At 48.5% G+C, this 26,405-nt stretch overlaps 1 protein-coding gene across 2 annotated transcripts in view; it reads right to left on the reverse strand.

The window, feature by feature from the left end:
* Positions 1-16,729: 16,729 nt before the first annotated feature.
* LOC121291713 (zinc-binding protein A33-like) overlaps positions 16,730-26,405 on the reverse strand; it is a 43,601-nt gene continuing 33,925 nt past the window's right edge. For both annotated transcript variants that reach the window (XM_041213207.1, XM_041213206.1), the window contains one exon: positions 16,730-18,090. In XM_041213207.1, the coding sequence (XP_041069141.1) occupies positions 17,513-18,090 (578 nt within the window). In that variant the 3' untranslated portion in view covers positions 16,730-17,512. The remainder of the gene's footprint in view (positions 18,091-26,405) is intronic.

Here is a 26,405-nt window from a genome sequence, read left to right on the forward strand (position 1 = left end):
AGTACGATGTGACACTGTCTTGTTGGATATCTCTTCCTCCTCTTCATGACTTTGGGATGAAATGGACCCGGGGAAGAACCAGCAGAGCTGGGAGCAGTGTGAAACACAAAATGAGATATTTGAGTAAGGCCCTTCTCATTGTGGAAGCATTCTCTGATGCATACCAATGCTCTAACCATGCTCGCGCTGCCCTTATGATGCAACCCCATCATTGCATTTCCTCTCGAGCCAATGCCCCGTTGTGCTCAGTGGAGTGATGGCATGACCTCCACTGTTACCACCGTGTGCCAAGGCAATCTCAACATCTCTATCACCTATTACTGGAGATTCACCATCACCAACAGCCAGCAGCTATGGCACCCTGGCGATCTCCAGGGCCAATTGCTCCATGGGGCATATGGGCTTCAGGCAGGCTTTCTCACCTGGGTTTGGACCATCTCTCTGGCCTTTTGTTCAGCAGCCGTAGCATGGATTATGTCATCCCCATATGTGGTGCATGCAGAGATAATGCTGTTCAGTGTGGCAGTGCATTGGACTGCCGACTCACATCTGTTTTATGCGCAGCTAAATGAGCTGCTTACACTCTCCTCTGCTTCAGCACTGAGGATTGCATGTGCTAGATCTCACACTTTATCTGCAGCATGCAGATGTGACCCTTCCCTTTGACCTCTGTGTCTATAAGCCAAGCTACTCACCTTGCCAGAATGCAAGAGGTCACTGAACCTTCGGTGGCACTGAATCCACGACCTCTCCCTTTGCCAGTGGTGCTCACCACTGCTGCAGTCTGAACCCATGCCTTTTCTCTTATGTTGTGTGGTTTGCGATGGCCAGCTGGGTAGATTATGTCTCTTTGCCTTTGAACTTCCTCCACAACTCCTCAGATACTGAAGCAGTCCCGGTTGGAAAAATGAGGGGCAGCTGGCCCCATCCTTTTAGATGTGCCTGATCTGTGAGACGTTTTATGAACTAATAAGTGAATTAATGAAAATGTAAGGCTAGAAGGGTCATGAGCAACTCAGAATACATTGCGACAATTCACATTTTGGACTGGACTGAAACCCCAAGAGGCGCTTTATAAATGCACCCGAGGCTCCCAACCTGCACTGCCTCCGATCTCTGCCCACTTACGGGGTTGCCCGCCCTGACTTGTTTTACAGACCCGGTCCCTGACTGAAAATCTGATCTGCGGGTGCAGATTTTGAAAGGCTGGGTTTGCCGAGTCAGTTTAACTTTCAATAAGCTTCACCTAAAGTTATTTTGTGAACTATGTGAATACAGTGCATTTTACTGCAGCATGGTGCATTTAAATTTTAAGAGTCTCTGAGATGTGGTAAGGAACATATGAACATATAATTAGGAGCAGGAGTAGGCCACTCGGCCCCTCGAGCCTGCTCTGCCATTCAACAAGATCATGGCTGATCTGATTGTAACTCCGATTCCACATTTCCACCAGCTACCCGGTAAGCTTCCAAAGGAGCTCTGCAGCATTTTATAATTTGCTGCTGCAAGTCTACTTACATAATTTGGCTATTTTGAATGTTTTATCAAAGTATTATGTTCAAAATGACATATGCAAGCCATCTGCGAGCTGATGTGAACTGTCACTTTAACAGGTATTCCAGAACCTCGAGCCGAATCCAACTTTGATCAGAAGACAATCTCACCCAGGGCACTTCAGAATTCGTGCTTTGCTTACTGCAACCATGCGACTTATGTTGAGGGCTCAACGCAGACACAGGGACCATCAGAGGAGAGTGAGGCAACATGTCCACTCGCTGATGAAAATCAGTTACCCGCCCCAGAGAGTGTAAGGGGCAGAAGATGTCCTTTGAAATGATATCAGAGGAGTTGTGTGTCAGGAGAATACGCTCCAACAGGGGAGCGATGGGACGCCCCTGGGAAATATTGAAGGATGACCTGAAAAGCCAACTTCGAAATGCCGCACTGCCTTAACAAAGGCAGTGAAACTCACCACAGTGCTAATTTCTTTGCATGTGGGTCATTTCCACATGGAGCTGGCGACATGTGTAATATTTCCCAGAGTGCTCTAAGGGTCTGCACTCACCAGGTAACGGAGTCAATTTTTCATGGGGCTTCAGAGTTCATTAGTTTGGACATGTCCCCCATGAGGATGAAGGCGAGGTCCCTCGCACTCTATGAGCTTGATGGCTTCCTGAAAGTGATCGCGGCTGTCGATCGAATGCATATTTCACTGAAGGCGCAATAGACGAGCCTGTGTCCTTCATCAGCAGGAAGGGGTTCCATTCGTTGAAACAAAAACAGAAGATGCTGGAAAAACTCAGCAGGACGAACAGCATCCGTGGGGAGAGAAACAGAGTGAGCGTTTCGAGCCTGTATGACCCTTCTTGAGAGCTCAGGTCCGCTGGCGGACAGTTTAAAAAGTGCACAGGCAGCTCCTTGAAGGTTGCCAGGGAAGAACATATTTTCTGCGTGCTGAGGACCTAAGCTACGGCCTCAAGTGTGGCTGGAGATGCCAGGCGGGAGGGCAGGTTGGGTGGGTCCCCTGGTTTTCGGACGAGTGCCTCGTGGCCCACCTGGAGGAGGTGACAGCCCAGGTCAGCAGCCACGATGTGTGGCGCACATGGGTGCAGTGCCACAAAAGGTTTAACAACCTGCTGCGCTCAGCAAGGGTGAGTACTGTGTTGGCATGGATCAGCGTGGAGAGGTATTAAGGTGTGACCATCCCCCCATGGGCCTCAGGGGTGCTAGAGTCTGAGTGCCAACTGTCAATGATCTCGGAGCTGGCCAAGGGGGTGAGCCCTGGCTGCTTGGACTGAGTGCCTTGTGGGTCAAAGGCCACGACTCGGATGTGCCCTGCGAGGTGTTCCTGTGGTGAGGTTGGCCAGGTTGCTGCAGGTAGAGGGGGCAAATCAATGCTCCTCTGCCCTTTCAGCAGAAGACGAGCCATAACAACATAGAGAGGTCACGGACAGGCGGAGGCCCCCTAAATCTCTTAATCCTTGCAAGGTTTGAGCCTTGGAGCTGGAGAGACGCCAAACACCTCGGTCAGCCGGTCGCAGAGAGGCTGGGGTGTCAGACGGAGGTTAGAGTGCAGTGCACAGAGTGAGAGTTTCAGATGGTACAAACATCCTTGTGTAGCCTCAAAATGAGTCCCCATTGATTATATGAAAGATGAGGGCAGATGTCCATGGTCTCACCAGGGTGCCTGACATGCTCAGTAACAGAGTGATGACTTATGCTAATGACATGTCCTTGTTCTCTCTTAGATTGGCCAGCACACGTTCATTCTCAGGACCCCTGATGCCCCCCAGAGGACTGCCGGGCTTTGCTGCACCTGTTATGCTGAATTCCACCCGCTTTCTGAATCAAGCACCAGCGCAAATACCAGGACCTTGATGGGCGTTAGATCTTCGGCTAGGATGTCAGAGCACAGCAGTGAGGGCACTTAACACTCGCTTGGGGAGCAGGCGGAGGCAGAGAGTGCCCTGTGCGCTGGCAGTTGAAGACCAGGACGATGCTGATTCGAAGGCTGATGATGAGCCTCTGGAGTCGTCCATTAGGCGGCAGATGCTGGATGTCCAGTGTGATGTGTGGGAGGATCTGGCGGAGATCCATGAGGGTCTGCGTGCCAAGGTCTCCATTGTGGAGGAGTTCATGCAGAGTGTGAGCACTGTGTTGATCCTCATGGCCAAGTGCACTGCCTCCTCCATTGAGTGAGTGGTGACTCTCATGGAGAGGCACCTCCAGGGACAGAATCAGGGGTTCCTTGGGTTGCGCTTGGACCTGCAGCCCTCACAGAGGCACTGACCTCAGGTGGTCAGTGCCAGTGTGGAGATGAATGAGGGATCCAATATCCTAGCTAGGTACCTGTCCATTAATGGTGAGCAGGGAGGTCCAGAGCAACCTCATTTTGGCGCATGGGTACCCTATCATCTCTGCAGGCTCCTCTCAGGGCACTCTGGATGATGGCAGAATCTCCTCTGCCTCTCTGCCAGTGACTGTGGCATCTGATGAGGCTGCAATGACTGGGGAGATGCCAGCTGCCCGCTGTGGCAATGGCTGCTCCCCCCCCCCAGGTGGGGCCAGCACAGACTCCACTGGCCAGAGGACAACCGCCAAGGACATCAAAGCCAAGGTATCAGAGTCAGCAGGCTGCCCCCAATAGCACTGCCAGTGAGGGGTGAGGGGGGGCACCAAGACGTAGCGCTCGCAAACATTTTAAGGCACTAAGAGCACAAGAGGGACAGGTCACGGGTGATTTTCTGATCTGTAATACTTTGTTTATGTTTACTGGTCTGGGATGTTTTTCGGGCTGGAGGAAGGTTTGTAGTGGAGTTCCCCAGGGGTGGGTATTGGGATCCTTGCTTTTCCTGATATATATTAACAATCTAGATCTTAGTGTGCAAGGAACAATTTCAAAGTTTGTGGATGATACAAAGCTTGGGAGTGTAGTGAACTGAGGAGGACAATGTGGAACTTCAAGAGGACATAGACAAGTTGGTGGAGTGGGCAGATAGGTGGTAGATGAAGTTCAATGTGGAGAAATGTGAGGTGATGCATTTTGGTAGGAAGAACATGGACAGACAATATAAAATAAAGGGTGAAATTTTGAAGGGGGTGCAGGAGCAGAAATGTGCATAGATCATTGAAGATGGCAGGACAGGTGGAGAGAGCAGTTAATAAAGCATATAGAATCCTGGGCTTTATTAACAGAGGCATAGAATACAAGAGCAGGGAGGTTATGCTGAATTTATATAAGACCCTCGTTAGACCTCAGCTGAAGTATTGTGTACAGTTCTGGGTGCCATGTTATAGGAAGGATGTGAACACATTGGATAAAGTGCAGCAGAGGTTTACAAGCATGGTCCCAGGGATGAGAAACTTCAGCTATGAGGAAAGATTGGAGAAGTTGGGATTGTTTTCCTTGCAGAGGAGAAGGCTGAGAGGAGACTTGATAAAAGTTTTCAAAATCATGAGGGAGCAGGACAGAGTAGACAGGGAGAAGCTGTTCCCACTCGTAAAAGGATCAAGAATGAGAGGGCACAGATTTAAAGTGATTTGCAAAAGAAGCAAACGTGACATGAGAAAAAACTTTTTCACACAGCGAGTGGTTTGGGTCTGGAACGCACTGCCTGGAAGTGTGGTGGAGGCAGGTTCAATCGAGGCATTCAAGAGGACATGAGATGATTATTTGAATAGAAACAAGGTGCAGGGGTATGGGGAAAAGGCAGGGAAATGGCACTAGGTCATAATGCTCATTTGGAGACAGGATGGCCTGAATGGCCTCTTTCTGTGCCATTAAGATTCTGTGATCCTGGGAATGAAGACCAGAGAAAGTTATATTAATTTGTTTGGATTGTGAAAATGACATAAGCATTGTTTTTGTTGCAATGGGCCTGAGTATGCTTTACCTTTTTAGTTTTTGGTGCAGGTTACGCCAATATCTCATGCTAGACACGAGTAGCTCTAAACTTTATTGCACAGGCACTGAGTGGACTTTGGGTTCAAAGGAAAGGGTCATTTATGCCATCTGGGATGCAGGCAGCAGCCCTGGCATGAGGTGGTGGTGCTTATTTGGCCACCTAGCTAAAGGAACATTGGATCAAGGCATTCCTGGTATCCTTGCCTCCCTGGAGGATACAGAGGTCTGCCTCCACACCCTCAGTGCTCTCCTCACTGTGCTCCTCTTCAAACTCACTACTGGATTCATCCTCTGTGGCCTGTACAGCTGTGTCAAGATCCTCTTCCTCTAGTGGGTCCACCCCTTGCCAGTGCCAGATTGTGGAGAGAGCAGCATGCAACCACTATCAGTCACACCCGCTCTGGGGGGTATTGTAGTGCTCCCCATGAATGGACCAGGCATCAGACGTGCATCGACAGAAGACCTATGGTCGTCTCTATCACTGCCCTTATGGAGGCATGGCTCCTATTATAACGCTGCTCTGACTCTGTTCTTGGGTGGTGGAGAGGTGTCATGAGCTACCTTTTCAAGGGATAACCCTTGTCACTCAGCAGACATCCATCCAGTCGAGCTGGGGCACTGAGTAGCCTTGGCACCTGGGAGTGTCTCAGGATGTAAGTGCCAAGGGAGCTGCCAGGGTACCTTGCACAGACTGACAGAATCTGCGTCCTGTGGTCACACACTATCTAGAGTGGGATACCTTTCTGATGACAAAGGCCAACCTGCTGGCTCCTTGATGACTACTTGTGTACAGTTGGCACCCTGGATGTAGGGGAACCCAGCAATCGCTGCAAAGCCTCTGGCTCGCTCAGCCTGGCTGGTCTCATCTGTATGGAAATGAATAAATGTCATTACCCGCCTGAACAGAGCTTCTGTCATCAGCTGGTCGCAACTGTGGGCAGCTGATTCGGACACTCCACAAAGATCCCCACTGAGCCCTGGAAAGAGCTGGAGGTATAGAAGTTAAGGGCTATTGTGACCTTCAGAGCCACTAGTATGGGGTGTCCGCCCACACAGTCGGAGCTGATTTCAGGCTCAATCATTTGACAAAGAGAGGTCTCAGTCTCCCTGGAGAGACAGAGCCTCCTTCGGCATTGCACCTCAGACATATTGAGTAGCTGCATCGCCTCCTGTAAACCCTGAAAGCAGAATAGTGGCGTTATCTGCAGCCCCTTTCCCCTTGTGCCTGCGTCTCTCTTCCCACAGGTCCTCCCCTGGAAGATGTATAGGGACACCTGGCCTCCTCTCCCTTCTGCCCCTCTCTTCCTCCTCAGAGGAGGTGCCACCAGGGGAGAGCACAACCCCATTACCAGGGTAACAGGAGGCTGTCTGATACCTGTAAAGGTCCACACGGTCAAAATCCTCTGGGGGCCTTGGAGACACCAATGAGCCCTGGAACGAAACCGGGAAAAGCTAAGGATGAAGCTCGGAACTGAGATGAAGCTGTCGTGTTCAAATAAGCGACCAGCAGCAAACTATCTCCTAAACTCCTCAGTACTCACACTGACAATGCTGCTGACCTTTTCTATCCTGCCCTTGGATGGGGTTTTGCAAATTGTGGGCTGCCTGCCTGCCTGTTTTGCCTGTGCGACGAGGACGAAATCGCACGGGTAATGTCAAATCTAGTTCCATTGGGTTTTTAATGGCCTTAAGTGGCCTTTTAATTGATAGCGGGCGCAGATCCGACAGCTGCGCGTGCCCGCCGAACTGGAGATTGCGCGTGTGCAGGATGATGTCGGGACGCTCACCCGATATCTTCTCGCGCCATTTTATGCCCGATCGGGTTGGGGGTTGGGGGTGGGGGGCTGTTCTCCTTCCTGCTGGGCGTAAAATTCTGCCCTTTGCACCTTTGCAGATGTTGGTTTAGAACCTCATTCTGCTGCTTGAATATAAACCTCAGAATTTTTTTTGCAGATGCTGGCTAACAAATCAAAACTCGCTGAAGCAAGTTGGCCTCGTAACGTTCAGCACTTTGAAACTAATCTTGATGTAGGTGCCCAAGGAGCGACGCAGCACTGTCTCCCAAAGCCCCCCACCCCCCCTCGCCCTCTGCTCCTCACCTCCTGATGGTTCAGAGTGGCTCCTTCCACCACAGCAGCCATATCATCACAGGCTTTCCCTTCCTCAAGCACCGTTACATTTAGCATTAGCACTGGACTGTCATCAGCACCACCCTCAGGCCTCGGCCTCCTGATAGGCCTCTCCCTCCTCCGCTGCAGCTGCCTGGTCGGGGTACTCGACCCAAGCCAGCCCCTTGCAGATACCTCGGGCACTGAGGCAAACTCACATCTATGACAGGAAATGAAAATCACAATTATTTTTTTGTCACAGATTAACTCTCCTCTTGATCATGAGTACTCAGCTCCTTACATCACCTTCGCTCTGATACACCACTGGTTATCATGGGGTTGGAGAGGCCAAGTAGCTGCCTTGCAGGCTCTTCCTATTCCGTCAGGCCCTTGATGTACAGTTCCTCCCCTCCAATCAATCAGCACTCCAGAAAATTATGGGCCAGCTTCGTCTAAAGGAAGAAATTAAAATGGTGAAAGATCTGGCTGCCCTGTCTTGCGGCACATTTTACGACTTCTGGAGAGAGTTAAAAGCCTGCGCCTCAGGGGTCTTCTTGACTTATGACAAAGTCAACCATTTATGACGCCTCATAAAATTCGTAAACAAGGTCAACATCTACCTTTCTGCAAGTCCAAACTAAGAGCTTTATGTGAAACTAAACCAGAGCCATCTCCAAGGCAACTGAATTTTACACCCTCAAAATAAAAACAACATCTTTCTGTATCTCCAACTCAACTACTAGGATCTGAGGTTTCAGAAATTAACTTATATGTGCGTATACGTAAATACATACCCTAGCAGCGCACAGTAAATCATGGAGTTTCTTACGGCATTGATCCACTGTCCTGTCCACAGTGCTATTTGCATTGACCATAGTCACTACTTCCTTCGCAGCAGCGCTCTGGACCTTCCTTGGTGGTTTTACCTTCCCATGCCCTCGGGCGCAGTTGTACCTTGCTTCCACTTCAGCTAGGAGAGTGTTCATTCCTTCATCGGAGAGCTTCGGACCTCTCTTCAGCATAGTCCCCTGCTGCCATCCTCCACATGCAAAAACGTGGGCATTTTTCAGTCAGTCACGCTTGGAGTCGTTTAATAACATTGCAGGTTTAAAATAAAGAAGAAAAGCTAATTGCGCTTAGAATTATTGAATGCCAATAACATTAATTGTTTAAAAGGAATTTTAAAAAACTAAAAAGCTGTGAAGAACCTGAGAAATGGTGCAGATGCTTCAATTAGTTAACCTTTCAGTTTAAATGCCTACACTGCCTGCTGCTGCCCTTAAGAAGCCTTCCCAGGTCTTCCTGCATCATGGGGGCTGGGGGCTAGGGCTGGGGGAATTGCGGGCTGCGGACTGCATAGCTTCACAGTGCTGCTGCTGTGCTACATTCAGGTCTGCCTGGTTTGCTGCAATGGAGCCACCAGGATCAGAGCAGCATCGAAAAGCTGGTGTGAAAATTGCTGGCAGATACGTGGGTAATTTTTGCTGTAGTGCTGCTGGTCGGAATGGTTCCGACTATAGTTGGATGCTCTGGGCATTTGTCTCTGTCCTGGGAACCACATCGACCAGGGCATCTTCAGTGGAGGATTCACTGTGTCTCTCCTCCAAGCTGTTATAGAGGGAGATGATGGACATTGGCCTAGTAATCCAGAGATCTAGGCTAATAATCTGGGGGCATGGATTCCAATCCCACCATGGCAGTTGGTGGAATTTAATTAATTAAGTCAGGAATTGAAAGCTAAGGCTTGGGGGAGGTAGTGGCGGCATATGGTATTGTCACTGAACTAGTGTTCCAGAGTAATCTAGGGACCTGGGTTCAAATCTCACCATAGCAGATGGTGAAATTTGAATTTAAAAAAAATCTAATGATGATAATTATAGTGTATAACCATAAAAAAAACCTACCTGGTTCACTAATGTCCCTTAGAGAAGGAAATCTGCCATCCTTACCTAGTCTGGCCTACTTGTGTCTCCAGACCCACAGCAATGCGGTTGGCTCTTAAAAAATGCCTTCGAGCAATAAATGCAGCAACACCCATGTCCCATGAAGGAATTTCTAAAAATAGTCCCAGATTTGTACTGAATTTTTACCCACCAGCCACAATGGCAGCTTTTCATGCCATGAAATCACCCCCTGCCCAGCACGTCCCACCTCATTAATAATTCATTCCTGGGTCACTAGCGGGGGAGCCTCTGATTTGCCCGCCCCGCCATTGTTACCTTCAGTAACACGGGTGCCATATTTAAAGGCCGCTCCTGCAGAGCTACCAGTCTTCAAGGGATAGGAAGCTGCTGGGAACTGATGGGACAAAGGGAGGATATATGCTGCCCCCAAATTTAGCAATGCCTCCCTCGAGTACCCAGTGGATGCAGTGGAGGCCCTTCTCTCTACCCCCGCTCTGGGTGAAGACCAGCAAGCAAGGTCACCAATCCAGCGCTGGAGGCAGTGGCTGGGCTGGTCAGTGCCAATGCTCTGAAATGAGGACAGCCACCCAGTGCAGGAAGAGGATGAACGCTCGCATCCATCCTCTCAGAGTAAATCACTCTTCTCATCACTCTCAACTCACACACAAATTCATCACACATCCACAGGGATCTCGCACCTCAAGGGACAACACCGCTAACTCTCACACACACTCCCTCACATCTCGTATCCTCTGGAGCTCATGTCCTCATCCCCCATGGCTCCGCTCACCACACAAACGTTCCACGTGGTGCCACGCTTCCTGCTCACACCCTCTCCATCTGTTTTCACATAGGAGAAGCTGGCTCACAGCAGCAGGGAGAAGTCCCAGACGAGGGGAGGAGCGGCCCACATTAGGCCCCTCACTCATTTTGAGAAGAAATGGCATCGCACTGACTGGGGAGGATGTGGACTGTGCCTGCGGTGACAGTGAGGTCGGCGATGAACACCCACCTGAGGATCCTGCGCCACACCAACCCTCTCTCAACACAACTGTGAGTGTCTCTCTCCCGCTTTTAACTCTGCTGCCATACACTAATTATCTCTACTTTGGTTCTCAGGGAGCTCTGCCAAGGGATTGACACCCTCAGCCAGCCAGTCCCTCAGCTCCATCCACTTCCTCACCCCCAGCCAAGAGGACTCGGAGGACTGCCGGGGAATTGGCATCTGTGAGGTTCGAGTCAGATGATGACCCTTCCAGCTTTGGCCTTCCAGCTCATCCTGGAGAGTCAGCAGAAGGTGGGGGAACATCACACAGAGCTGTCGGAAGCCTCAACGGAGTGATATGTGAGTTGGATGAGGGCGTCCGCCTCTCTCTGATGAAGTGGTGCCCACATGTGTGCAAATGAAGGTCTCCATGGGGAGGATGGCGGACGTCATGGAGACCCTGGTGCAGCAGAATGTGGAGGTGTACACAGACCTGCACTCCGTCTCACGGAACCATGGGTGAGTTCCTGCAGTGGTGACGTGAGAGGGAAACGAAGCACCTCGATGTCCCTCCAGGTGCTCCTTCCCCTCAAGGCATCAGGCTGGGGCCTTCAGGCACCCCAAGTGGGGAGTAGTGGCAGCTGGACACTCCTGGGTCACCCATTCAGGAATCTCAGATGCTGTCCTCTTCCTTCAAGTCCCCTTTGCCTTTGAGGCCCTTGACCTCGTCTTCTGTCACTGCAGAGGGAGCAGCCTGTCTGGGTTTTGCTTTCAGGTGTCCATCTGAGTTGACCTGCGTCTCTGCCCACCCACTGATCACAATCCCATGCAGCGCCTGATCTCGCCCACCACCCTTGTTTCACTTTCAATTTAGGCAGCTGATAATTCACATCATCCATATTAACCTCCCCGCCTCCTCCTTCCCACTCCCAGGGTCCGTGTCTGCCTCCGAGTTCCCACCAACCACCCTCGCCGTTCTACCACTACCGGACCCTCACCCTCCACCCTCCTACCTCTCTCTGCCCTCGGTCATTCTCACCATTCCCTTGTACTGTGCCCATACTTAGTTCACTCCCTAGGAGGCAGTCATGGACTCATCATCTCTTGCACATTTAACAGGACATTCCCCCTCCCTCCGTACCCCTTCTCCCACAGAATCCCTTCCCGCCCCCCACCCTCCGGTCTCCATCCCCCCTGGAACCCCTTCCCCCATCACCTTAGTCCTCCTAGTGCCCCCGCTTAGTTCCTCTCCCTTCATGACTCCTTCAGACATCTGAATTTCTTACACCTCCCTTAGTCCTTCCCTCCCCTACCCCTTCCTCCAGCCTTTCCTCTTCCTCCAGCCTCACTTCTTCCTCCACCCTTACTCCCTCCCCTCTCCACACTCCTTCCTCTCCCTGGACTCCCTCCCTTCTCGGCACTCCTTCCCCCCTCCAAGCTCCCTCCCTTACACCTTACATCACCCCCTTTACACCTACCTCCCCAGTTGTCATCTTCTCCCCCCTTACCCACTTACACCCGCCCCCCGAGCTCCCTCCCAACCTCACTCCTCGACACCTTCATTTCCCCCTCCCAACCTAACCCCTGACACCTCTTCCTCTCCCAGTCGATCCTAGACCTTCCTCTCCCAGCCCCCCCCCGACCATTACCCATTGTGAGCATCAGTGGTGATTTCCACCTTCCGTGAGCTGCATCGTGGTGGAGCCATGTCCATGAGAATCCACCCAGCAAGCCATGGACGTTCGTCCAGGCTCCTGTTGCTGTGGGGCGCCAGCATTTTCTACTCCACGGGTGTCCACGATGTGAGCAAGGCCCTGGCGGGTAAGTCCCGAATTCTGCGCGTCACACTTGTCAAGACGTGTTCTGCGCCGGCGTGTTTTCCCGCTGATGTGGGCGGATGCTCCAGCAGGGGGCGTGATTCCGGCGAGCTGGCCTTGCAATGATACTCTCATGTGTTACAAAGAGGTTCCTGACGTCCGATGGTGGGAAACGGGACCCGTTATCGACGGGCTGAGCGGACAATCGCAAACTGGGTTTCGTGATGTCGTGAAACCGAATTTTGGCATGTTGCCCACTCTCGCCACCGAACACGCCCGACGCAGCGGGCATGGGAAGTTGTGCCTCGTGTCTCTCAGCTTCATTTCCAGGCTTCGCGAGTCCTCCCCCTGCATACCCCACACTCCCGCCCCACACCCTCCACTAGCAGTTCAGCTACAATCAGCCAGAGCATGAGTGATTCTGGAGGGAGAAGCGTGAGTGTGTGTGTATGTGTGTGGGGGGGGGGGGTGGGGGGGTGGGGTGGGGTGGGGGTGGGGGGGGGTGCGGGGTGGGGGGAGACAGGGCCTTTCGGAGCCTTGTGCAAGCACTCTCCCAGCATGCGAAGCCTTCCTCCATCACACTCACCTCAATGCCCCGAGCATTCTCAATGCTGCCTGCTGGGGTTCTCTTTCAGTTGTCCATCTGATCTGCATCTCCACCCCCCCCCCCCCCACTGATCAGACTCCCATGCAGCACCTTTTACTGCCCAACACGAGGCTCCTCTCACCTTCGATTTCAGAAGCATGGGTGGAAGGTTTGCTTTTAGCACCCCTGTCCTTTCCCCTCACCCAGTCACCCACGTCCTTTCCCCCATCACTGTTGACCCCCCCTGTTCTGCCTCCCCACCATCACCTGCTAACCAGGACTCTTTTCTCTCCAGGATGCCCAGGTGAATGATTCCCTATCTCGCCATGAACCCCACCCCCATCCACATTGACCTCCCCGACCTCCTCCTTCCCACCCCTAGGGTCCACGTCTGCCTCCGACTCCCCACTAACCACCTTTGCCGTCCCTTCTACCTCTATCGTCATACCTTCACCCTCCCACCCTAATGGCTCACTCTGCCCTCTCATGCACACCATTCTCACCCACCATGCCCACCCTCAGTTCGCTCCCCAGGAGGCAGTCATAGACTCCAGAACCCTCCCTTGCATGTTCTGCTGGATATCTCCCACAATCTTAGTCCCTCCTCCATCCTTTCTCCAATCTCCACCCTTCTCCCCCTGGACTCCTTCCCTCCTCCGAACTCCTTCCTTCCCCCCCGGATTCCTTCTTCCTCCTAGACTGTCCCCTCCCTCCAAATTCCTTCCTCCCCCTGCACTTTCTCCCCACTCTGAACACTCCTTACACCTTCCTCACCCCTTATACCGACCTTCCCAGTTGCGGCATTCTCCCCCATTGCACACTAGTCTCCCCCCCCCCCTCCCCCGCAGTACTCCCTCCCCCCTACCTCACATCCCCCCCAACATCTTTGTTTCTCCCCCTTTCAACCTCACCACCCCTCCCCAACCCTCTCCTCTCCCAGTCAAACCTAGATGCTCCTCTCCCACCCCAACCACCGCCCCCCACCCCCCCACCTGACCCCTGTACACCTTCCTCTCCCATTCACAGCTGGACCTTCCACTCCACCCCACCACCCCTCCACCTCCAGCTGATCATCCATAGCAGCCCATGACCAAGACTCTGATGTCCCAAAGCAGAACCCAGACATCAATGGACACCTCCCACCTTCCGTGAGCAGCTTCATGGCGGAGCCACATCCACAAAAAACCATCCAGCATGCAACGCGCGTGTTCCTCTGGGGTGCAGTAGCTGCAGGGATCCGGCATCTTCTGCTCCTCAGATGCCCACAATGTGAGCGGAGCCCCAACAGTAAGTCCCAACCTCTGCACAGCACACTTGTCCAGACGTGTTCTGGGCTGGTGTGTTTTCCTGTTGATGTGGGTGTAAATTTGATGTCGGCGGAGGGGGGGGATGATTCCAGCGAACGAGAATTATAATCAGATTCAAATGTATTAAAATGATGCCCCCAACATGTAGCGGCGGGAAACATGACTCGCCATTGACGGGTGGAGTGGACAATCACAAACTGGTTTCATGATTTTTGACCTTCTCGCCATATTGGCCAATCACGCCCACCATGACGCTCGACACCAATGGGGACAGCAAATTCCGGCCCTAATCTCAGTTATGGTGACCATGAAACCACCATTGATTGTTGTAAAAAGCCGTTCACTTCACTAATGTCCTTTAGGGAAGGAAACCTGCCATCCTCAACTGGTCTGGCCTAAGTGTGGCTCCAGACCCACAGCATTGCAGTTGAGTCTTAACTGCTCTCAAGGGCAATTACGGTTGGTCAGCAAATGCTGGCCTTGTCAGCACCGCCCACATCTTAAGAAAGAATTTTTTAAAATTCCAGAAAGCCAATTGGTGCAGGCACCTCATAAGCCAAGAGCCACAGTTTTGGTCTGCAGGATTTAACACTCAAGTCCTTGTATCTCCTGCTGTTGGTTAACAGCATCTTCTCATCCCACCCATTCTCTCATGAAGCTAATCAGTCCGTCCTCACTGGGAACCTGTTCACCCCCAGTTTTGATTCTGAACTGTGTGTCTCTTCAGACACCGGTTTATATGTCCCTGACATCCTTTTTACAGTCCCATGCTGGCTGTACTTTGACCAAGCAACATTCATCTGTCCCTCTTGTGTCAGCCAATAAACAGCAAGGGCTTCCCCTGGACAGAGATGAGGAGAAACTTCTTTAGCCAGAGGGTGATAAATCTATGGAATTCATTGCCACAGAAGGCTGTGGAGGCCAGGTCATTGAGTGTATTTAAGACCGAGATAGATAGTTCTTGATTGGTAAGGGGATCAAAGGTTACGGGGAGAAGGCGGGAGAATGGGGTTGAAAAACTTATCAGCCATGATTGAATGGCGGAGCAGACTCGATGGGCTGATTGGCCTAAGTTCTGCTCCTGTGTCTTATGGTCTTATGGACACATAATCTGAACATTGATTAGTTATTCTCAGACACAATGATTTGGAGATTATGTTATCACATGTGACAGACAGAAGCTGAGAACTGACATTGCTCATTGATATTGATAGAATTTTACATGTAGGAGAAGGCCATTCAGCCAATCAAGCCTCTTTGAAACAGTTATCCAGTTAGTGTCACTTCCTCTCTTTCCCCATAGCCCTGTAAATGTTTCCCCATCGAGTATTGATCCAATTCCTTTTTGAAAATTACTATTGAATCTGTTCAGGGCAGTGCGTTTCAGATGCCAAGAATCCACTGCATCATGTCTCCACAGCACCTGTCTACTTCATTACTGCACTAACAAAAATTCATCAATTCATTCAGCTTTGCTGCAGGAACTCCTGATTAACTTTTTAATTTTAATTAACCATTTCCAGTCTGTTACATTCATCCGATGTTAACTGGATCCTGCAGCTCCAACAACACTCAAGAAGCTCGATACCATCCAGGACGGAGCAGCCCACTTGACTGGCACCCCATCCACCATCTTAAACCTTCACTCCCTCCACCAGTGACACACAGTGGCAGCAGTGTGTACCATCTACAAGATGCACTGCAGCAACTTGCCAATGCTCCTTGGACAGTACCTTCCAAACCCCCAAACTCCATCACCTAGAAGGACAAGGTCAGCAAATACATGGAACACCAGCACCTGCAAGTGCCCCTCCAAGTCACATGGCATCCTGAATTGGAACTGTATCACCATTTCTTCACCGTCACTGGATCAAAATCTTGAAACTCCCTTCATAACATCACCCTGGGTGTTCCTAAACACATGGACTGCAGTGGTTCAAGAAGGTGGCTCACCAGCACCTCAAGGGCAATTAGGGATAGGCAATAAATGCTGGTCACGCCAGCAATGTCCACACTCCGTGCAAGAATAAAAGTAAAAAACCTATAAAACTGGTGTGGTCACTCAGCACTGCTGTCAGACAGGGATGATTGTTAAGGAACTTTATTGCAGGGATCACATCTGAGCAGCACATTGACTGTTGTTGTATATGTAGGTGATAGTGTACCTCCTTATGCCAGGGGGTGAATTAAAACTCAAGCCTTAAGTTTGTCCGTAAGTGGTTTGGGTGTAAGCAAATTATTTTTCTGCATTTTTGATCATCATTGGAGATTTCCAAAAAGAACAAGACAAATTTGTACAAGGAAAATTGACAAAGAAAACAAATACTGTCTATTTTTATCATACTGTGGGATTTTGTATGTGTATGAGTATGTGCTTTAGAATAGCTAATATTTAATTTCTCCTCGATGGCCTTTCCAAATTCCATATTCATCAGAGATGTGATAGACCTTTCTCATTATTTGATTACATTTGACCCAAATCATTTACATGTCTCCCCCTTTCTCAACAGCAAATAAACCCATCACATCTCTATCTTCCTTCAGTTCCAAAAAGGAAAGCACGGGACTCAAAACGTTAACTCTGTTTCTCTCTCCACACACGCTGCCAGACCTGCAGAGTTTTTCCAGCACTCTCTGTTTTTATTACAGGAATCACACATGTTGCAATAGAGAGATGCTTTAAATGACCAACAAGTAAACCTGTTATCAGATTGTGCTGCAAGTATCGAATCTATATTGCATTGACCTTACATCATGGGTGAAGCAGTCACTGAAGCCCCACATAAAAATCCCCTCCAGACATACAGAGCAGAGCACAAAATGCATGTGGATAAATACATTCAAGACCGTTGGGAAATGGAATAATTATATTGTCCTGATACACCATCAATTCAGCAGTTTCCTACATCTATATTCTTAAAATAGTAGCTTACTGTGTGTGAGCCTATTCTGTCATTATGGTTCAACTCATTGTTTACTGATATTCATACAATTTACTGTTGGAAACACAAGCTGTGATCCTAAAATTAAACTATTTCTCTCATTGTCACTGAGGTACTGGGAGATGGAGTTTGGTGCTATTGGAGTGAGCTTTTCCCAGACCCTACGGGTATTTATCAGTGATTATTGGTGCTATTAGAGTGAGCTTTTCCCAGACCTGTGGGTATTTATCAGTGATTATTGGTGTTATTAGAGCGAGCTTTTCCCAGACCCTGTGGGTATTTATCAGTGATTATTACTGTATTACTGGGGTGAGATTTTCCCAGATTCTTGCACCACTGTCAGGATCTCACACTCAACAGAGAGTGAATGGATGGAGTGCTCGAGTAAAGGCTTCCTACTGCCTGTGAGTGTCTGGAGCTGCCAAGTCTGGGAATGCCATGCTTGATGTAAGAAGCTGTTTATGTGAAGAAGTTAATTAAACATTCGTCCTGCTGGATTGTTACTGTCCGGGGACAGATTTTCAGTGGGTCTGGATTTTTACCCCCTATATTAAAACCCGGACTGAAGTAAGGATAGAGCTTCTCAGTGAATGTAGCAGTGAAAGTGTAGATATGGGACTTGTTGTCTGAGTTATAAAAGGACACCCTCCCTCCCTCATAATCCAGACAGACTCGAATCTTTCTCGGCTTCACACACAGCTCTAAACTTCTCCAAGGTTCGTCACAAGCCAAGTAGTCATTTCCATCTCTTAGTGCCATTGCCCAGTATCCGTTACTTGGGCTCAGATAGATTTGACCCTTCCTATTGATGGACTCCGTGGCCACACCCACATTCCACTGAGTCTTGTTCCCCACCTCCACCTCCCAGGAATGTTCCCCTGATGCGAATCTTTCCAATCCTAAGACACAGGGACACCGATCAAATCTCTCTGAATTGTTGGGGAGCTGCTCCCATTTCCCTGTGTTTCTCACGTTCCTCAGATCCTCAGACAGGAGAAGGTAAAGATTGGCTGTATTAGGGTCGAAGGTCACTGGAGCTGGGAACAGATGGACACAAATAAAATGTTAGTCACACTCACTGTAACTTTCACAGCCGGTTAGTGATTGGGAAAATCAGCAATGAACCAGAATTAGAAATTCACCCCCTTGGGGAAGAGTTTAAACAGCGCACAGGGGAAATGGGAAGACACTGCCTGGGGGAAGGTTTTACCTGGTGCCCACAACCTATAGTAAAAATATAATGAACAGCTTCAAACAGTTACACATGGAAAACTGGTCAATATCAGTTAGATGCCATTGAATACATTTCTATTTGATAACCCATTAGTTTGGGTAAAATTAAAATCATTCGATTAAGTACCTAGGATGTAATATTCCATCTGATGTGGCTATGTGTTATTAGACCATAAGACATAGGAGCAGAAATTAGGCCATTCGGCCCATCGTGTCTGCTCCACCATTCAATCATGGCTGATAAGTTTCTCAACCCCATTCGCCCGTCTTCTCCCCGTAACCTTTGATCCCCTTACCAATTAAGAACCTATCTATCTCGGTCTTAAATACACTCAATGACCTGGCCTCCACAGCCTTCTGTGGCAATGAATTCCATAGATTCACCACTCTCTGGCTAAAGACGTTTCTCCTCATCTCTGTTCTAAAAGGTCTTCCCTTTGCTCTGAGGCTGTGCCCTCGGGTCCTAGTCTCTCCTACTAATGGAAACATCTTCCCCATGTCCACTCTATCCAGGCCTTTCAGTTTTCTGTAAGTTTCAATCAGACCCCCCCTCATCCTTCTAAACTCCATCGAGTATAGACCCAGAGTCCTCAAACGTTCCTCATATGTTAAGCCTTTCGTTCCTGGGATCATTCTCGTGAACCTCCTCTGGACCCTCTCCAGGGCCAGCACATCCTTCCTGAGATATGGGGCCCAAAATTGCTCACAATATTCTAAATGGGGTCTGACCAGAGCCTTATAAAACCTCAGCAGCACATCCCTGCTTTTATATTCTAGTCCTCTCAAAATAAATGCCAACATTGCATTTGCCTTCCTAATTACTGACTCAACCTGCAAGTTAACCTTAAGAGAATCCTGGACTAGGACTCCTAAGTCTCTTTGCACTCCATATTTCTGAATTCTCTCCCCATTTAGAAAATAGTCTATGCCTACCAAAGTGCATGACCTCACACTTCCCCACGTTGTATTCCATCTGCCACTTCTTTGCCCATTCTCCTAACCTGTCCAAATCCTTCTGCAGCCTCCCCACCTCCTCAATACTACCTGTCCCTCCACCTATCTTTGTATCATCTGCAAACTTAGCCAGGATGCCCTCAGTTCCTTCATCTAGATCATTAATGTACAAAATGAAAAGTTGTGGTCCCAACACTGACCCCTGTGGAACTCCACTAGTCACCGGCTGCCATCCTGAGAAGGACCCCCTTATCTCCAATCTCTGCCTCCTGCCAGACAGCCAATCTTCTATCCATGCTAGTACCTTGCCTCTAACACCATGGGCTCTTATCTTACTGAGCAGCCTCCTGTGCGCAACCTTGTCAAAGGCCTTCTGGAAGTCCAAGTAGATAACATCCATTGGCTCTCCTTTGTCTAACCTACTTGTTACCTCCTCAAAGAATTCTAACAGATTTGTCGGGCATGACCTCCCCTTGATGAAACCATACTGACTTTGCCCAATTTTACCATGCACTTCCAAGTATTCTGAAATCTCATCCTTAATAATGGACTCTAAAATCTTACCAACGACCGAGGTCAGGCTAATTGGCCTGTAATTTCCCGTCTTTTGCCTTACTCCCTTCTTAAATCAGGGGGTTACATTAGCGATTTTCCAGTCCTCTGGGACCCTCCCTGACTCCAGTGATTCCTGAAAGATCACCACTAATGCCTCCACTATCTCTTCAGCTATCTCCTTCAGAACTCTGGGGTGTAATCCATCTGGTCCAGGTGATTTATCCACCTTCAGACCTTGCAGTTTTCCTAGCACCTTCTCCTTGGTAATGGCCATCATTCTCACCTCTGTCCCCTGACTCTCTTGAACTTTGGGGATGTTACTCGTGTCTTCCATCGTGAAGACTGACACAAAGTACCCATTCAGTTCCTCCGTCATTTCTTTGTTCCCCACTACTACTTCTCCAGCACCATTTTCCAGTGGCCCAATGTCCACTTTTGCCTCTCTCTTATCCTTTATATATCTACAAAAACCTCTTGCAACCTTCCTTTGTATTCCTGGCTAGTTTACCCTCATATTTAATCTTCTCCCTCCTTATTCCTTTTTTAGTTATCCTCTGTTGGTCTTTGTAGATTTCCCAATCCTCTGGTTTCCCACTGCTCTTTGCCACATTGTATGCTTTCTCTTTATCTTTTATGCTATCCCTGATTTCCCTTGTCAGCCATGGTTGCCTCGTCCTCCCTTTAGTATGCTTCTTCTTCCGAGGGATGAATTTTTGCTGTGTCTCCCAAATTACTCCCAGAAACTCCTGCCATTGCTGTTCCACTGTCTTTCCTGCCAGTCAATTCTGGCCAGCTCCTCCCTCATGCCTCTGTAGTTGCCTTTGTTCAACTGTAATACCGTTACATCTGATTCCAGCTTTTTCCTCTCAAATTGCAGGGTAAATTCTATCATATTATGGTCACTTCCTCCTAAGGGTTCCTTCACCTTAAGCTCCCTTATCAAATCTGCCTCATTACACATCACTAAATCTAGAATTGCCTGTTCCCTAGTGGGCTCCACCACAAGCTACTCCAAAAAGCCATCTCGTAGACATTCCACAAATTCCTTTTCTTGGGATCCACTACCAACCTGATTTTCCCAGTCTACCTGCATATTGAATTCCCCCATGATCACTGTAACCTTGCCTTTCTTACACACCTTTTCTATCTCTTGGTGTATCTTGTGCCCCACATCCTGACTACTGTTCGGAGGCCTGTACATAACTCCCATTATGGTTTTTTTACCTTTGTGGTTCCTCAACTCTACCCACACAGATTCTACATCATCTGACCCTACGTCATTTCTTGCTATCGACTTAATTTCATTTCTTACTAACAAAGCAACCCCACCCCCTCTGCCAACCTGCCTATCTTTTCAATCGGATGGAAATGCACTGCATAGCAAAAAGCATCTGAAACAAGAAGGGCGAGGTTAACTTCTTGAGTTAGCCCCTTCTTCATAAATGAAAACTGAAATATAAGTAAATCCCTGAGTAGATGGGAAGAGAGGGAGAAGAAAAAGTAGATACTCCAATCACAGAGAGAACACTAATGGGCTGAATGACTTGCTAACTGCAGCAAGTCTCAAATAGAAACAGAAAATGCTGCAAACACAAACCTCACTCACATTTCATGTCACTGCTCCCGGCAGTATTTTATTCATTTCTTTCCAATTTCTACCAAATCTTGCCTCTTTTCCTTGTGAAAACCTTCCCCATAAATTCTCGCTATCCAAGCTATCTTCCCGTATTTTCATTTAGAATCTTTTCATTATCTCGCTCACAGCTGTCAGTCTACTGTGCACTGTGTCAACAAACTCACTCACATAATCCACTTATGGAAATCTGGGCTCTCTGCCAATTAATGAGGCCTCTTTTGGCAATGGCTCAGTGTTTATTTGCACAAGATAAAGAGGTGTTAAGTGTTCCCAAGCTTCTGTTACTGATGCTTTAAATATCTGGCTGATTAACATTTTTATGTGGTTGTTTCAACAGTAGCTTTTTAAAAGATTATGGATGGTTGTTTTTTTTAAACAGTTCCACACATGCCATTTTACTGTGGGGTTCATTGGTTCTGTACAGGATGTATACTGGATGAATGGGCATAGAAATGCCATGGGTTGGCATGGAAAATATGAGGGGCCATTTGGGGTGGGTGGGGAACATGAGTTGGCATGGGGAATAGGTGGGAGGGTGTGCGGGGTGAGGGATAGAGGGCCTAAAATATGAATAAACAACAGAGACAAAGTCCCATAGAACCAAGACAGGCCTTTTAAACAGCCCTCCTCGGCACTTGGCTGCTCCTAACTGTTTCCAGGGTGGGCGGGCAGGACTCTATCCTGACTACATCCCGACCCTATTCACCCACCCTGAAAATTGAGTTACCTGTCTTGAATACTAAAATATAGCCCTTAATCTTAGAGGGCAAAAGGGAATGGTAATGGGGAAGGAAAAGAAACAACCAAAGGTGTACCGAGAACAGGTGTGCCTCAAGCTGGAAGGAAAAATAAGAGGAGAACTGAAACATGCAAAGCGGCCACTCAGTCTGCATTTGATCTCCCGAGCATAGAGGAGAGCACATTGTGAGCCGAGAATACTGTAGACTAAATTGAAAGAATGCAGACTAATCGCTGCTTCACCTGCAAATGATGTTTGGGGTTCTGGACGGTGGGGTGGGAGGAGGTAACCGGGTATGCGTTACATCTCTTGCATCTTGCAGGACACCTCTGTTCAGTCCGTGACCATGACCCTGAGCTTCTAGTAGCCTGTCATTTTAATTCTCCACCTTGCTCTCACGCTGACATCTCTGTCCTTGGCCTGCTGCAATGTGCGTTGAGAAGCAGCACTGCATCTTTCAGTTAGGCACTTCATAGCTTTCTGGACTCAAGATTGAGTTCAACTAGTTTAGAGCGTAAATTCTGTCCCCATATTGTGTTTCTTCTTCTTTGCACGTTTTGTTTTTTTTTCTCTTATTTTCACTTTCAAACAGGTGAAGCAGCAATTAATCTGCATTCTTTAAATCTGGTCTACTGTATTCTCGCCTCACAATGTGGCCTCCTCTACACTCAGGAGACCGAATGCAGACTAGGTGACCGCTTTGCATGTTTCAGTTCCCCTGGTATTTTTTCTTCCAGCCAGTAACACGCCTGTTCTCGTTACATTTTTTGCTTCTGTGTTTCTTTTCTTGCCCCTTCTCCATTGCCTTTGGCCCTGGAGGACTAACTCTTCTGTCATTCAGTCTCTCCTGTCTTCCACCCAATCACAGAGCTTCCTTTTGCCATTGTCCCACCCTCTTTTGTTCAAAAACTTATCACATCTCTAACTGTTTCCCAGTTCTGATGAAAGGTCACTGACCTGAAATGTTTCTCCCTCCATGGATGCTGTCTGACCTGCTGAGTATTTCCAGCATGTTGTGTTATTTCAGGTTTCCAGATATCCAACTTGTTTTCCCACGGGTTTTCACACTTGAATTGATGCCGACTTGCCTCTCTTTACTGGTTTTTTACCACATTCTCCTCTTCTTTTTAATTTATTCTTTCATGGGATGTCAGCAAGGCCAGCATTTGTTGCCCATTCCTATTTGCCCTTGAACTGAGTGGCTTGCTAGGCCATTTCATAGGGCAGTTACGAGTCGACCACATTGTTGTGGTGGGTCTGGAGTCACATGTAGGTCAGGCTGGGTAAGGAGGCAGATTTCCTTCCCTAAAGGACATTAGTGAACCAGATGGGTTTTTAAGACAATTGATGACAATTCGAATGAACTTATGAATTAGGAGCACGAATAGGCTCCGTGGTCCTTCGAGCCCGCTCTGCCTGTCAATGACAGAGATGATCTGATTGTAACCTCCTGCCTACTCCTGCTAACCTTTTACCCACTTATTTATATATTAAGAATCTATCTACCTCTACCTTAAAAATATTCAAACACTCTGCTTCCATTGCCTTTTGAGGAAGAGTTCTAAAGGCTCACGACTGTCTGAGAAAAGATTTCTCCTCATCTCTGTCTTAAATGAGCGACCCCTTATTTTTAAACAGTGACCCCTAGTTCTAGATTCTCCCAGAAGAGGGAACATCCTCTCCACATCCACCATGTCAAGACTCCTCAGGATCTTAAAAGTTTCAATCAAGTCACCTCTTACTCTTCTAAATTCTGGTGGGTACAAGCCTAGTCTATCCAGCCTTTCCTCATAAGACAACCTGCCCATTCCGGGTATTAGTCTAGTAAACCTTCTCTGAACAGCGTCTAAAGCATTTACATCTGTCCTTAAATAAGGAGACCAATACTGTACACAGTGCTCCATATATAGTCTCACCAGTCCCCGGAACAACTAAAGCATAACCTCTGTATTCAATTCTCCTCGCAAAAAACAATAACATTCTATTATCTTTCCTAATTACTTTCTGCACCTGCATACTAGCCTTTTGTGATTCATGCACTAGGACACCCAGATCCCTCTCAATTTCAGAGCTCTGAAATCCCTCACTATTTAGAAAATAAGCTTTTTTATTCTGCTTGTCAAAATGGGCAATTTCACATTTGCTCACATTATACTCCATTTCCCAGATCTTTGCCCACTCACAACCTACCTATGTCCCTTTGTAGCCTCCTTATGTCACCTCCACAACTTACTTTCCGACCTATCTTTGTGTCATTAGCAAAGTTAGCAACCATACCATTAGTCCCTTCATGGTCATTATTTCTAAGACGAGCTTTCAATTCTGTATTTTTTTAATTAATTGAATTTAAATTCCACCAGCTGCCTTGATGGAATTTGAACATGTGCCCCCAGAACATGAGCTCAGGCTTCTGGATTATTAGGCCAGTGATACCACTATGTCACCATCTCTTCCTGTGTACTCTCCTCACAGTGTGTGAATGGATTTCCTTCCCAACATCTTCATCATCGCCTTCCAGTAGCAGTTGGTTTTTCTTCACTGTGATATTATGTATTAAGCTATAGTGATGTTGGAGACCCTCGACAGATTGTATAGAAGGTGTCGATCAGATTTATCTAAGCATCAAGGAACCAGACTTCAAAACACCTACACTTATCTATTGCACTTCTTGTACTGACATTTAACTCATATGTCTGGTGTCCTCTCTGTCTACAGACATCTTTTTTTATTGTTACTCGTTCACAGGATGTGGGTTTTACTGCCTGGACCAGCATTGAAACGTCAACTGTTTTCTTCTCCGCAAGAAAGACCCAAACCTCCCTGTCGCTTGCTATTTTAACACTCCACCCTGCTCTCTTGCCCACATGTCTGTCCTTGGCTTTCTGCATTGTTCCAGTGAAGCCCAACGCAAACTGGAGGAACAGCACCTCATTTTCCGACGAGGCACTTTACAGCCTTCCAGACTGAATATTGAATTCAACAACTTTAGTTCTTGAACTCCCTCCTCCATCCCCATCCCCTTTCCGTTTCTTCCCCCTTCCTTTTGTTTTTTCCAATAATTTATAAAGATTTTTCTTTTCCCACCTATTTCCATTATTTTTAAATCTATATCTTTTATGCCCTGCTAGTCTTTCCACCCCACCCCCACTAGCGCTATACCTTGAGTGCCCTACCATCCATTCTTAATTAGCAAATTTGTTTAGATAATATCATCACCTTCAACAGCTCTTTGTTCTTCTGTCTGTGACATCTTTTGATTATCTGCTCCTATCACTGCTTGCTTGTCCCTACAACCACCCCCCCCCCACTTCTCTCCACACATCCCCCACCCCCCCCCCCCGCACACCACCACCAACCTCCCCCACAAACCCCCCCGCCGCCCCCCCCCACCCCCCCACCTTAAATCAGTTTATATTTCACCCCTCTCCTAATATTCACTCAGTTCTGTTGAAGGGTCATGAGGACTCGAAACATCAACTCTTTTCTTCTCCACCGATGCTGCCAGACCTGCTGAGTTTTTCCAGGTAATTCTGTTTTCATTGCTCATCCCTAGCTGCCCTTGAGAAGGTGGTGGTGAGCTGCCTTCTTGAACCGCTGCAGGCCATGTGGTGTAGGTACACCCACAGTGCTGTTATGGAGGGAGTTCCAGGATTTTGTCCATGTGGTGTAGGTACACCCACAGTGCTGTTAGGGAGGGAGTTCCAGGATTTTGTCCATGTGGTGTAGGTACACCCACAGTGCTGTTAGGGAGGGAGTTCGAGGATTTTGTCCGTGTGGTGTAGGTACACCCACAGTGCTGTTAGGGAGGGAGTTCCAGGATTTTGTCCGTGTGGTGTAGGTACACCCGCAGTGCTGTTAGGGAGGGAGTTCCAGGATTTTGACCCAGCGACAGTGAAGGAACGGCGATATATTTCCAAGTCAGGATGATGAGTGACTTGAAGGGGAACTTCCAGGTGGTGGTGTTTCCATGTATCTGCTGCCCCTGTCCTTCTAGATGGTAGTGGTTGTGGGTTTGGAATTTGCTGTCGAAGGAGCCTTGATGAATTCCTGCAGTGCATCTTGCAGATGGTACACACTGTTGCTACTGTGCGTCAGTGGTGGAAGGAGAGAATGTTTGTGGGTGGACTGCCAAACAAGCGGGCTGCTTTGTCCTGGACAGTGTCAAGCTTCTTGAGTGTTGTGGGAGCTGCAATCATCCAGGCAAAAGCAGAGTATTCCATCACATTCCTGACTTG

This window comes from Carcharodon carcharias, chromosome 19 (assembly GCF_017639515.1).
Source record: "Carcharodon carcharias isolate sCarCar2 chromosome 19, sCarCar2.pri, whole genome shotgun sequence".
NCBI lineage: Eukaryota > Metazoa > Chordata > Chondrichthyes > Lamniformes > Lamnidae > Carcharodon > Carcharodon carcharias.